Source organism: Neodiprion fabricii, chromosome 2 (assembly GCF_021155785.1).
Source record: "Neodiprion fabricii isolate iyNeoFabr1 chromosome 2, iyNeoFabr1.1, whole genome shotgun sequence".
Classification (NCBI taxonomy): domain Eukaryota; kingdom Metazoa; phylum Arthropoda; class Insecta; order Hymenoptera; family Diprionidae; genus Neodiprion; species Neodiprion fabricii.
The window spans coordinates 39,053,929-39,068,454 of record NC_060240.1 but is presented as its reverse complement, the minus strand read 5'-3'; the positions used below and the strand labels follow the sequence as shown (position 1 = coordinate 39,068,454).

Sequence of the window (14,526 nt, the reverse complement as noted above, 5' to 3'; positions counted from 1 at the left end):
AGTCTCGCGGTGTAGAAATTTTCTGCCGCAGTCTGTAACGCTGCATGAGAGAGAGTATAAATTGTCGCCAATAAATAACAACGTCGGTGTAGAAACGGCACGAACAGGGGTTGCAGGAGGTTGGTTGTAATTTTAATTATACGCTGGGTTCTCCCGCGTCTCGTCACCCGGCTTACGCCTCGCGGAAAAGCCGCGAGTTTCAGTTTCGCCCTAGGAAGAGGTTAGGGGGTTGCGGGGGTCGGGTCGTTGGGTATCCCGCGAGGCAAACTTGGCCGAAACTAGTTGGCGCCAAACACAGGCTCTCCTCTCTCTCTCTCTCTGTCTCTCTCTCTCTCTCTCTCTCTCTTTCTCTCTTTCTCTCTCTCGACGCCGTCGCATCCTCTGCGCTTGCGCAGCGCGTGGCGCGCCGGAAAGCCAGATTTCCTTGCGCCCTGTGCTGCGTTGTTGCAGGCTCAGCGGCTGAGGCCACGAAAATACGCTCTCGTGGTGCAGAGGTTCTGGGGTCGGACGCTCGGCTCTTCGCCCGCCGACCTTTACCCACCGCCACCGACCCTCCCTGCCGACCGTCAACCCTGACCTGATTTATGGGACTCCAGAATCGTCGCTCCCGGTGTAGCAGCGCATGCAGTGGCAGACAGCTGGCTGCGCGTCGACTCCGAGAGCGCATCGCGCGCACACCCCGCATTTTATGGTCACGACGGACTCTTCGTCGACTGTTGTGTTGTAGGATATACGGGAAAACCTGGAAGAATGACCGGGTTTTTTGCTTACCGTCCTTTTTCCGCATTATGCTCCGTGGAGGAATTGTTCAACTTTGGAAATAACCCCCTCGGCAATATTGCGGTACGGTCAGAGGCAAGTGCGAATCGAACGTGTTGGACAAGTTTCGTCGGGTCACGGGTTGTACCTGCTGGAAGCGTGCGGATTGACGGGTATTACAAGCTTGTCGACGAAGCATGGGGAGGAGAAAAAAAAGTAGAAAGCGCAGAAAATAAAGGAAGTAACCTACCACCCGTCACTTCGGAGAGAAATCAAGAGGCAAAGGGACGGGAGCAGACAGAGAGAGAGAGAGAGAGAGAGAGAGAAAAAGAGCTAAGCGCCTCTCTGGGTGATTTGTGACGTGTGTCATTCTTTTGACCGTGCGACTGAGACTCCCGGCAGCCCGCATAGTGAAAGAGCGAAAGAGAGAGAGAGAGAGAGAGAGAATCATCGTAGGCTGCAGCACTGCCGTACGGCGGCATGGAAGGGACGTGGGATCAGACGGGGGTTGAGGGGTGGCGAGGAAGCGGTGGGGGTGGTAACGTGCACCGTAGATATGCCTGGATAATATACGAGCCTTGCATCTGTTCCCCGAATGACGCAACGGCCCGCCATAGATCACACCCAGAGCTTTTAGAGAGCGAAGGCGACTGAAGGCTGTTAAGGAGAGCCGACTCGAGCCAGGCACGCCGGGGTTTGGGGGGGTGGACGAGGGGCGAAATGCCCTCGCCGGAACCGGGGAACGGGAGTACGTGGCGGCTAGAGGGAGACGGACCGATGACGTACTGTTACCGTTCCCGTCGCTCAGGAGCCGCGGCGTGTGTGTCCCTCTTTCCATCCGATTATCGCGCCTGAGTTGGACAAGGAACGAGCGGTGCAGGCGTGCTCTGTGGTAACTTTCAGCAAAAGGAGAGGGGGTGGTGTGGGTGCACGTATTACGGACACGGTGGTAACGAGAGGTCCGCGTCTCATTGCGGGGGTGGGGTGGGTTTTACCGTATCCCGCAAGGGGGTGGTGGGGGCAGGTAGAGCGGCGAGTCGCGCACCCCTGGCGGCGAACGACGTTATATAGTAGAGCCGCGCGACCATTGAGAAGAGATATACGAGCGCGAGTTTGTTTGCGCTTATGGCCCACGTCTGGGGACGGCGGGGGTTATCGGGGCACCCTTATCCCCATTATTCCCCCGCCGCCCCTCCCTCGGCAGAACCCCTGCAACGGGTGACGCACCACGCGAATTAAAACGGCTCATAAATATCTGAAACAAAGGCAGCCGCTTTCGAGGGCGTACGCGGCTTGAGAGATATACGACTGTTACAACTGCCTCTCTGTATATACCGACGCAATGCCGGGGGTGGTGGGGGGAGAAGGAGAAGGCGAAATTCACCCGATGAGGGAAGACCGAGGGTTGAACCGCTGCTTCGCCTTCGCGAAAAATTCAGTAAATTCTCCTTCCCCCCCCCAACTCACCCCAACCGTGTTACTGCAGGTTTCTACCGTGACAGGATTTTTTCACCCTCGGAGCTTCACCCCCGTCGGTGAAATATATAGAAAGAGATAGAGGAGAGAAGTCGTGGAGTTACCGATTGTCTTCCACTCAGTATTTCACCCTTTGCTTGAGCCTGGCGCACTTTTATCTCATGTACACGTTGTCGTCCGTTGTTATTATACCTGCTGTATTACAGGAAGGTGTCGCAGGCGTATTGATAGAAAGAGATGCGAGGTTGAGGGGATTTACTCTCGGGGGGAGGGGATTGAATAATTAACATGACTTCTACAATGTTGTTTTTCTTTTCTATATGTTGCAGGTAAGTAGTGGTCTCTCCGATCGTTTGAAAAGCGAAGTGTCGAGTCCTCGAGGCGTCGAGTCCCCGGGCCCTACAGACCGGAAACATGCGAAGCAAACAACAGCCGAGGCCCTCCTTCCGGTGGCCCCAGCAACGCGGTGGCGATAACCTCACCGGTAAATACACTCACACACACACACACACACACAGAGAAACAACATTCACCTCTGACACCGACACACCAACCCAGAGAACGACTCCGCACACAAAATTTTTATGAGAAAACCCGCGGTGGTTGTAACGCCACGTTAAAAAATCGTTGCGCGCGGATCGCGCCTCTTCGCGATTATCCCTAATTCGCCGATTCTCCCCAGCTTCCATAAGTATAAGATAATTATCATCTCGCGCTCTGTGCCTTTTCTCGAGCTAATCGGTTATTTATCGAGCGTACAGAGAAAGAGAGAGATGGAGAGAGAGAGCCGGTCACAGCTTTCAAATCAGCGCTCGCGACGTTCCGGTCGCCGATCCTCGTCCCCCGTGCCTCCGGCTCTTTTACACTCTGATTGTGAGCCGCGTTCCCTCAAAGTGATTTACCGTCACTCCCCGTTCCAGCTGGCGCAAGAATCGCCTAATCAGTACCGAGTGCCCTGCATCTCTGCACGTCTACCTGCCCTTGCGTGTTGTACGTTCCAACGGTGAACGGTGCTGCAGGTGTGAGAGAAAGAGCCAGCGTCGTAACGCGCCGCGAAACGAGATTCGCACGCGGTCCTTTTCATCCCCACTACGCTGACATCCCGCGAGCTCGAATACCATGTACGTCGGTTTAGTCTTTGCATCGTCGTAATCCACACGTGAAACTTTCTTTTTCTTTTTTTTTTTTTGCCCAATAGACAATGATTTTCCGGCTCAGTTTCCACTCCCGTTAATGGACTGGTGCAAGGGCTTGTTTAACAAGATTAATCGGCGCATTATACGCATTACACGCTAGCTGATATCCTTCAACAGAGAAACATTTCAGTGGGACAATGCAGAAGGTGCGACATTTTATTATCGATCGTTCACCTAACTCTTTTTTCATCCTGGAATAAACTTAAATTATCCATATCTCATTACATGTTTACGGATTCTTTTAAACGTGGGAATTCTACGAGAATCGTTGCTGAATATCCTACGTGGCGCGATTTAATTTTGATGCATTTCATTTCTACGGTGAAGCGAGTCAGTGTACAGTGTGAGATTCGTTCGGATGACGGAGCGATGGACAAAGACAGTTTCATCCCGGCTGTCTGGTACCTGCTCATTCCCGTAGGAGTGACAGGATTACAATGAAGAGTCTCTGCGTCTTAGAATCTAGCGTAGAACACCTATATCCGCGTCCGTAACTCAGCGTATAAGATACTGATTCTGCACGTGTCGCAATTTTTACGAGTTCTAACAAAAAAAGAACAAACAGTAAAAAATAACCAGAAATCCAATGCGAACAGTGTCGATTTTATCAGTCGTAGACCGCTTCTTGTCTTCGCGGTTTTATGCGTTTTCTAATTGTCGATGATCGATGTAGAAGCAGGTTTGATGTGAAATTTCTAACGGTTTATCGGTAATTTGATCTTGCAGTCGATTCTTATTACCGTCGGAATTCTCTTAATCAGCAACAATTTATCTATCGGTCCTCGTATTAACACCAAATGTTGGTGTTGAACTTTTTGAAAAAACGCTGCAACATACTTGCTAATAATGTATACATGATCTGATGAAGTTTTATTGATTATTAATTCAGTTCGATTCGAATGTTGGATTGAAAAAATATGGATATTTACCCGGACGTTACAGTCCTTGACGATGAACCCGAATAACGGCTGGATCGGACGTTGCCGTATCCTGGCTCGTTATGAGATCAGAGAGAAATCCTCCAATTCATACTTCTAACGCTGATTTAGCATGGAACACATTAATTCTCGGATAAAGTGCTCGATGCCCTCCTTGCCACAATACCTTACGTACATTTACCTTTTACTTCAAAGGGAGCCCTCTCACAACCGAGGTATATTCATTTAAATGCCTGTCAATACGCGAATCACGAAGTATGGTAAGGAGCTTTAATACCGACGCTCCCGCCTCAAGCAACTTCATCTGCGACTGCAGCTTTTAACTTTCGTCAATTTTTCTGTACGTCGAAAAATAATTCCCTGCAGCCAATCTGTGATCACTATTTTTTAACATTTCTTTTGAAGGTCAATCGAATATCGGCTTGTTGATTATTTATCTCTTGTTATTATTTCATATCAATTACCGTTAGGTCGTAATTGCTTGGTGGTAAAAATTCGATTATTAACGTAATCTACTAAGTTTTTACGCGCAATCGCGAGTGATTCGGACCAGAATTAATCAATTTTCAAGCACCTCTTCCCGCAGGAATTTCCGTATTACATTGCACACGCAGCTTAATTACTTGCCAAAAATGATTTACATAATGACAGTAGGCGAACAATTTTTTCGTACCGAAATAACTTTTGCTGTAGGGATTTTTGGCCCCACTGTTAATCAAGCAAAAAATTGGCCAAAAACCGTTTCGTCTCGTTATTAAACAACCGCTCGGCGAACTCGGCGGACAAATGATGGACAAGGAGTGCCCGAGACTTGGCGAAGAGGCGACATATTTCAGTCGAACTCCACCCTCCTCATATCTCCTTCTCCTTTCATCTACCCTGTTCTCTCACTTTTCCATTTTCTCTCTTCGTCGCGTCCAGCCACCCGTCAAGTCTCTCTCCCTGCAGCGAAGAAGCAAGTAAACGCACTTGAACCCGGTGAGATACCGCAGATCCTTCCACGTGGCAAATTGAAATTCAGATAAAGCAGAATCTTGAACGACGGTCACGAGTGCAGGCAGCGCCGCTACAGCCGGGATGGTAATGGATACCATCCATAATGGACTTGCTCGCGGACTTGGACCGGCCGGCTCGCGTTGCTCGATCAAAGAGAACCACTTCGTTTCAGAGAGCAGCCAACACGGTGGTGGTCTGCTTCCTGCTCCCTGCATGCCGTCCTTTTCGTCCTTATTTCATCGTCTAGTTTTCGTCCGTGGGATGATATTTGAATGCTAACCGGGATCTTTACGGCCGGTTAACGCGCACCGTAAGCCGGCACGCTTCCGGTTTCATCGGTTTTTATGCGCTTTCTCGTCCGTGGAAAAAGAGATCAACCCTCCGATATTCCCCTCTCGTTGACCCCGACCCTGCAAGACGACGCGTGGCGTCGCGACTCGGACACGGGGTTGTTCATAAGATCCGACCCACAGGCTTACCGGCGCTCTCCTATCGCTCCCCGTCATCCGTCTATCCTCGAGGACAAACTTCTTTGCTTTAGTCCCTTTGGCGAGGAGTTTGACGGGCAGGAACTCCTTGAAGACGTTAAGCCCCAGTTGGGGGTTCCAGCTCTTTCTTTCCGACCAGGTACCTTCGAACTCTAGAAAAGTGGCAATGCACGCCCTTCGCTTCTTCCCTCGTCACATATTTTCCTTGTTTCCTACACGCTCATGAGTGTCTAATCGACGCTGAGTATCGTCGAGGCACAATCAGCCGAGCCTCGTCCATCTCGACGCTCTATTCCTCTCCTCCGCTCTCTTCGAGCCGTTCGAAACACACAAAGAACCCGATTCGAAGATCGAACGTGATGATAACTCCAGCGCGTCACATGGAACGTCGTCGTTACGGATCAATTCCCGATGCAAAATCTGATCCTCTTTGACCCCTCCGAAAAGGCTTCTCTCCAGGTCTGCGCCTCTTATTCACGATATTCGACGCCGATGCCTCGCAGCTTACAGAGGTCATAAAATTTGCCATTATGATTTTACCACCGGTCGAGGACCCGCTCTGACCGCTCCTGCGTCGTGCTGCCGGCATTGCTTACTTGACTCGGAAATTATACTTTAACGAAACTATCCCCCAAGGGAATCGAAATCTGGCATACAAGTGGAGAATCTGGTAACTTTTCAAGAAAATTCCTAACATGTCAGCTGTTTGATTCGCTTATGTGATTCTCAAATTTTAACTTGACAAAACATTGGGCGAAAATCGCTAGGTTCCAAATATTGGGTGACTGAAATTACCAGGTTTACAGAACACGAGTATCCTTGTTACCGGATTTAAGAAACTCAAAGTTGCAGAATATCAAAAAAATGTTTCACAAAAATTCATCGTTACGCATTAACGCTGCAAAGTCCAAATTCATAATTAATTCTTACTGATCGTGATATGCGGTTTTATTTTTTACCAGCTGTAAAAAAGCGAGGTAAATAATCGCGTACAGCTTAATAACACGAAGACAAGAAGTTGCGAAGTTTCCGTGTCAAAATTTCAGCAAACACCGGGAGATGTTTGCACCCTTCAACGCGTAATCACCCCGCATTGCGGGATCGAGGAAGTTTGGGATATCGTGGTGAAATTGCTGCGTCGCGGAGGCGGAAGACGGAAGCGGAGTTGATGATGTCACCCTCCCCTCCCCTGATCCTCTCTGCGTCCCGAGTCCCGACCTGGACCAACTAATATTTCCTTCTTTTGTTGTGTTTCGCGGCAATTTGCAGCCTCGACTCGCAACAAATTTCGGGGGCTGATTATTCGGGGCGGCGGCGGCGGCGAAGTGACGTCGTCGGGTGGATTAAAATGCTGCTGCGAAGAGTTGAGAGCTCGAGCCGAGCGCCCCGCGGTGGGTGAATCGGAATAGAAACGGGGGTTGGGGGCGGAAGAGGCCGCCGCCCCGGGGCAAGAGCATCAGCAGCGCACACTTTGCTCTCGGTGGTGAGCGCGGTTTCGCTCTCGGGTGCACGTGATATTTCCGCTACACCGCGAATTACCCGCGTGCGTGAAAAGACGGAAACGCATCAGCTCGCGGCGCGCCGAGGGAAACGCGACGTTAGCGATATCTTTTTACAACGTTTTCGCTAGGCTTCGTCGTTGAATTTCCGGATTGCACGTATCTTAACGCGACAATTTCTAAACGGCTTGACCGCATCGAATCGCATCGCATGACATCGCCTTGGGTCAAATTAATTACGAAAGTCATGTCCTGACGAACGAGCGGCGGTTTTCTAGCTAGTTTCGTGCTGGTTTCAGAGGGAGGGATCAAAACTCGCGTACGAAGCACGTACAAGGTGTGCATTAAGTAACGGAGAAGTAAATTCATTACACATTGAAATTGCACGTTATTATACGAACTATGCGTACGTGGGTAATTATCCTATCGTACAAAGTACTAATTTTGTAACGCATTAATAAAATCACTAAGACATTGCGATCATACGCATTACATGTATAATTTGAGATGAAATAAAATCAAGCTGCCGCTTGTAGCTCGAGGTAGGTACGGGCTGATTTTATACGCGCTGAAAAAGAAGAGGAAATAACAACCTGGAGAAACTTACGTATGTATGTATGCATGTACGCACGTACGCCTGTATGTATACGGAGTAGGAATTAGCGACGGACGCTTGGCGCGCTGTCTGCACAGCTCGTTTTGCGACGTGTCTCCTGTCAGATGGACGACTGGTCCTCTCTCGTCCGTCCGTCTCCCTGTCCACCTTTTAAGTCTCTCGCACCGTAAGACCAACCCAGACGTATGGGTCCGGGCCGCCAGCGCGGATTCCGTCGGCTCCCAAGGCGAGGCCGAGCTGTCAGTCCTCGCCGATTGACCGACGCCTCCAGCGGCGAGGGACTGGAAGTTAAAGAGTTTAAACTGCGCGGCGAAGCCCCCGCGTTTCCTTCCTCGTAGCACTGTCGGGAAGCGGTATCGGAAACGAGATCACTCAAAGTGCCAAAAAAAAAAAAAAGTGAAATCGTAACCAAGGGGTTGAAGTTAATTCGGAGGAGTCGCTACGGCAGCTACACCGTCAAGCTCCAAGAGTCGCGACTCCGGGGATGATCGCCGTCGAATAGAAGGCAGCGGCAGATTGTCCGTTTCTCTCTCCTCCACCTATATTTTTTCATCCCCTCTCCCACCGGTATTCTCGCTCTCTCACGGGAGCGACGTTGCCGGCCGATGAGTGATGCTGGCCCATTCTTGGAGACACCCTCTTGAGTAACGAGCCAAAAGAAGTATCCGTCATTCCTCTTGTCTAAGCGGACGGTTGTGTGTATAGGCGGTATACACCTGCGGGGTATTTATATCAACGTACAAAAGGATCCGGGAAGGGTTGAGGGGCGGGGGATGCAGGTCGAACAGTGACCGCTTGATCACGTGGCTACGGCGGTTTGCGTGTCGCGGAAGATTTATATCCGCCCGGGTGATAAGGACACACCGAATATAATGCAGCCCAGCGGGGTATCCTTCTCGTTTTTGTCCTCCTCGTGGATGGTCAGTGTGGCGGGATACTCATTTTTAATTCCCGTCGGAGCAACTAATTCGATTAGATAAGATCGGCTCGGTCCGCCTTACGTACCGAACTTACCCCGTCCGTTCGCTGCCGCCCCTATCTTTCCCCCGTCCTTTCTTCCCCGAAGATACTCGGCCCCGGGGTTTTATTTTGAATAAATAACGGAGAGGGTTATTTGTCGCCTACGAGGGAGATCCGCGGGGCTGTCAGGGCGCCGCGGGAGGCGAAGAGAGAGAGCTACCGGGACTCGGGAGAGAATTTGATTAGCCCGACAGAGCTAACGGCTAAGCACGTTAGAAGGCTGATCGAACCGTTCGCTAATGGATTCGCAATTCGATGGTGAGCAGCGGCAACCGGTAGACGGACGTCGCCGCTCGCGCCACGCGTTGCATTAATAGCTTTGCGACGGTTTCCTTCACTCAACCTGTCTCGCCCCGCGAAAGCGCGCGAGAGCCCGCATCCCCGACCAATTGACGTTTTAAAAGGTTTTTATGCCGAATAAATGAACCTTTATTAAGATCGTCCACACCCCCTGAGACGACGAGAGTGTTTCGTTTTACTTTATTTTTATTATTATTTTTATTTTTTTTTTTCAATTGGCAGCCGCCAAAATTCGCCTGGACCGTTCCGGGCCTCGGGAAACGAAGTTAGGGAGAATTTCAAGCCGCGAAATATCAAGGACCAAGTCTTCGTCGCGGCTGTGAACCGAGGGAAAAACGAATAAAGTGTCGAAAAGAAAGAAAAAAGAAAAAGAAAAAATGAAAACAACGATTTCTCTCACTCGATGCTCGGTCCTCTCAGTCCCCCCCCCCACCCACCCACCCACCGTAAGTACAGCTCTTGCCGTCCGCGCGCGGTTCTTGATTGCAACGGGACAGTGAAGCGCTCTCGACGTGAATTCGCCGTAGGGTGAGAGTCGGAGGATGAGGGAGGCTGCGCAGGACCAGAAGGGAAGGAAAGTGGACTGTCTGTCTGTCCTGTCCGTCACATTGCCGCCGTCAGATTATCGCTCTGACACTTTTCGAGTTATTCCGGACGTCGTAGTCTCCGCTCGAGATCCGCGACTGGCAGCCTGTGTTGGTACCGTCACACCGACGACCCACACGACGTCGAGTCCGCGAGTGCAGACGACGACGCGTGTGCCGCAGACGCTCTCACGACGCACTCCCTCATACGTGTATACGCGTGTAGTCGAGTACCAACTCCCGCGGGCACAGACATTGGAACCGTCCGAGCCGAGGCCGGATGTTGAACCACCCGGTTGAACGGTTTGATACTTTGGGTGTCAGCGTCGATGAAATTTCATACGAAGGTGATCGACCAAGGCCACGGACAAAGGCTCCTTCGCGAGATGGGTGAGATTCTTTCGCTCATTCTCGCCTGCTCGTGCTTCTCCGGTCGAAGAGAGGGAGCTGGCGATGTGCCGAGCGAAAAAGAGGCAGGGAGGAGGAAGAAGGCCGCCGGCACTCGGCTCGCCCGGTATCAATCATCGCTCACCTGGTGGAACGCCGAGGTACTAATTGCCTGGCAACGAACCTGTATGTAAGAAGGATGCGGACGCGAGCGATTCTTGCGGACGACCGTTCTCGTCGACTTCCGCGATGATCGACCGCTCCGGAAAGCTACGATGAGGTCGTCTTTTCAATCGGCTCTGTCGATGAGCAGGACCCTTCAACCTCCGATACTACCTGCTGATGTACAATCGTTCGACGAGGTGGATTAAAAGACAGTCGATGAACATTTTCTCATCGTCATCGGTAATCGGAATGTCGTACACTGATGCATCAAAATTACTTCCGTTTTTGTTTTTCACATCCTATACACAGTTCTAAAGAGTTGCTTTTCCCGCTGAGTAGAAAAAAAAAAAAAAACAGTGGCGGAAAAAGTCGTGACAAGCTGCGTGACAAGTGATGAGAGTAGACAAAGGCAGAGGTGCCGATTAGCTTGCGAACGGGGCACCTTTTTGAGAAGGAGGGAAGAGCCTCGTAATGGTTTAGGTTCAGAACAACGTTTGATGTCATCGGTGGTTTCGACGAAGAGGGGGACAAAGACGTGGAGGGCGCGGGTCTAACGCGCGGCGCGTACCTTGGGCGTGGAATTACGAGTGCAAGTCCAGCGACGCGCGTCATTCAATTAACAATACAATCATTGAATGTGATTGGATTATTTTCGTTGAAACAAGAAGAGGGAAAATGAAATAAAAATTTGAAAATTTGAAAATAATGACAAAGGAGTAAAAAAAAAAAAAATAACAACGAAAAACACAACTACATACATTATTAGCGACGTGGTAATTGAATAATTTCAATTTTGTATCGCGCTTTTGATCTGGAAATGACGGCTTGATATTTTGTATTCGCTCGGTGGCGTTTCGGCCGCCCACACAGCTATGCCAATAATTATCACTCGTCCCCTCCTGTCTGCTCGCTTCCTCACTCACTCGCTCGCGAAGAACGTTACACTGCTAATCGACCTTGCGAGCTTTCACTTACACCGTCTCACCGCTTTTGCCTACTAACGACGTCCCTGTGACCCTTATCCATATCAATTCTCATCGAATATATATGGGAGCCGAAACGTGTTCAAGGATTTATCAATGCCCTGTTCAATCACTTGTCAGAGCTTCGAATCGCGGGACTATCGTTACTTGCCTTACAAAAATCTTGACAGATAGTTTTAATTAGGAAGTCCAGTGACAGGGGTCATCGAATCTCTACTCGCACTGTGTGCAACAAATTTTAAAGCTGGTTCACCTACTCTAACGATAAACTCAGACAAACGAACCATGTTCACGGAATCCTTGTACTTAATACGCAAATTTCTTTTGTTTCAGGTAAGTGGTTCGATACTACCGTATTGGCTTGGAGATTGAAGGCAGTGAGTAGAAAGGCTGTTAATTTTTATAGACAGTATTGTTCATTTTCGGGTTGGCGCAGCCGACGAAGGTTGCCGTCAATTTGTCAAAATCTAGAAAGCATCTGTACGTTAAATCGAGCCACGAATAACCCCGACAAAAACTGCGTCAGACAGTACAAATGCCGGCCTATCGGCAGCGGGTACAAAGGGCTCGACACCCTTCCGATGAATTAATATTCCCAAGCGCATCTCCCCGCGGAGCATGGGCCGTCATATTCCGCGGTGCTTCTCATCGCGACGGTTGGTCGGTTGTTCCTTCGGTAGGCAAAAGGCCGGCGCGTTGGCTGGGTGCGTGCGACGTCACCTCGTGATGAAGTTGACCCGACGTCCAGGACGGCGTAATAAGGGACGTAGCTGGACGGAAGAACGAACGAGCGGCCAACGGACAGGCGGACAGGAGGACAGGAGGACAGGAGGACAGGGGTGAACGTTGACACGTGGGAGTCGGGGAGAACGTGACGCGTCCGTCTTGCGAGCCACCCCTTCCTCCCCCGGCGCTACCCCTGCACCGTCGCGACGCCGGCGACCGCTATTGTTGTTATTATTAAGGGGTGGAAACCGGGGGTGGAGGACGTTGACGGAAAGGAAAGGCGGCGTCTGCAGGTGACAGATGAAACAGCGCCTTCCCTTGCATCCCCCCCCCCAGATCTCCGGTCGTCAGTGCGGGTCGCGCTGCCCTTCAACCCTCGCCCCGATCCTCCACCTACTACGTACACGTCCCACCCGCTCGGTACACTCAACTCTCTACGTTTCTCCACCTCCTGCAGGGACTCTCGCCATTTAACTGCACACGACGTTTCTACCCAACGCCCTGCCGTACGGATACTGTCAAACTCCCGAAGCGACTCCGTTCGACTGACCACCGACCAATCCCGCTCTCTCGGCTCCGCTCAAATCCAAGCTTTTTCTACCTGCCCCCACCACCCCTCAAGTTGCTCACCGATTGTTACTCCTTTGCTCCGCCAGCTCCGCGTCCGAATTTCAAAGTGACGTTTCTCATTTACCCGGATTGCCTCTGACCACCACTGCAGCTCACCTTGGACTTTTCATCCTTCTGCAACTGGAAAATCTTTGAAGCCAGCTTGCGAACTGAGAGCTTTTTCGCTCTTCGCAGTTCGTTGTGTGTTTAAATATACCTTTCGCATTTTTCTCTCTTCTCGTTGACGAACTCGCGTTCGGGAGAGCATATATTACCGTCCGAGAGGCCGAGAGGATCGGTCGAGGACGTCAGTGGTGGCGGGAGAAAGTCGAGGACGACGAGATAGGAATGCCTAGGAGAGGCGTCTCGGTCGTCGGGTCAGCCAGCAGGAGCAGCGCGACGTCTCGGCTTGAATAACTCGGCGTCACCCACCCACCCACCCTTCCCGGGGTTTTCCGCTAACTAAACGTACTACGTGGACTCGTGCGGGGGTCCGATTTGCGTGCGTCGTGGGGCAACCGGAAACCAATAAACCTCCGGGTGATATCCAGGAGTCAGAAGTCACGGGACCCGGTTCGGAGTGAGTGGCTGGCTGGCTGGCTGGATGCCGGGATGAGGAGGAAGCGCGGAAGGCCCGCGGCTCGTGGCTCGCCGCTTCTCGCTTCCCTCGGGATGAAACTCCCTGCAGGAGTTTAAGACGAAATCCTCTCCTCGCCGGTCGCTGAATATTCAATGAACCCGAACCGACGCGCGTCCGAGCGACTGAGAACCGCGAGTCGTCCGCGGAACGGAACGGGAACGGCTCGCGTTACCCCGACTTCATCTCCCTTCCCTGAATGGAACATATATTGCGACGCGTCAATCTCACCGCTTGTCTCATCTAATTTGTTCCGTCCCCGTCTCTTCGCCGTTCACCCACAATCCTTTTATACCTACTACGTCCGGTTGCTTCCAACGCACTCCTACGTGGAAATCATTTCACACGCAACGAAGGGTAGAACGCTTTATTTCCATTCAAGGAATTATCGCTGTACCGCTTTGTCCCTTACAGACATCCAAAATTTATACGATATCTTATCGTTCGTGAATTTCATAGTACGATAAATCACGTCGTATGCATACGACAGACTTTTTCACCATCCGCAAGGAATCCGCAAACCTCTTTCTAATGCCCTGTTAACGAAAGAAACTTTTTTCGAAATGAAATGAATTAAATTTTGGTTTTGATAGCCGACGATTCAAATTTTTCATTAATTTTTCCATTCTTGATTAAAAACAGTGGTTGTAAAGTGGTAAAAATATCTGCAACGAATCACCGCGTACCAGGATAAAACAAAAATATATAAAAACCGATTCGACCCTGGGAAACTGCTGCAGCGATAATAGCTTGGAATTATCTGCTACGCATCGTTACAAAAGCGAAAGACCGATGTTCACGGGTACTTGTTTAAGGTACAAATTTTCTTGACGGATATGATCAGATGCGAAGGCTGTCGATTCTCGTCAATTCCTTCCCCTACGGGAGAAGTCGGCGGCCGCTCAGGCGTCGCCCCTGACGGCATTGATCTGTCGGACGCGGGAGTCTTGATATCGCGACGGAAGGGGTAGTCGGAGGTGGGGGTCGGTGAAGGGGGGTGGGGGTGGGGGTGGGTGCCGCTGACGTGCGGAGAACACGGCGCGCCCGGTCCAGCGGCCTCGTCACTCCGGCTGGAGACGGCTCGTCACGCCGCGCGACTCCTCCTCGACTCATTACAAGTCTTGCAGCAGTTCTCCCGGACTACCAC

General features: G+C 50.9%; 1 protein-coding gene across 5 annotated transcripts in view; it reads left to right on the top strand.

Moving 5' to 3' along the window:
• Positions 1–14,526, top strand: part of LOC124175177 (protein tiptop) — a 117,445-nt gene that overhangs the window by 79,253 nt on the left and 23,666 nt on the right. For all 5 annotated transcript variants that reach the window (XM_046555165.1, XM_046555163.1, XM_046555164.1 and 2 more), the window contains one exon: positions 2,565–2,719. In XM_046555165.1, coding sequence (XP_046411121.1) covers positions 2,650–2,719 — 70 coding nt within the window. In that variant the 5' untranslated portion in view covers positions 2,565–2,649. The remainder of the gene's footprint in view (positions 1–2,564; positions 2,720–14,526) is intronic.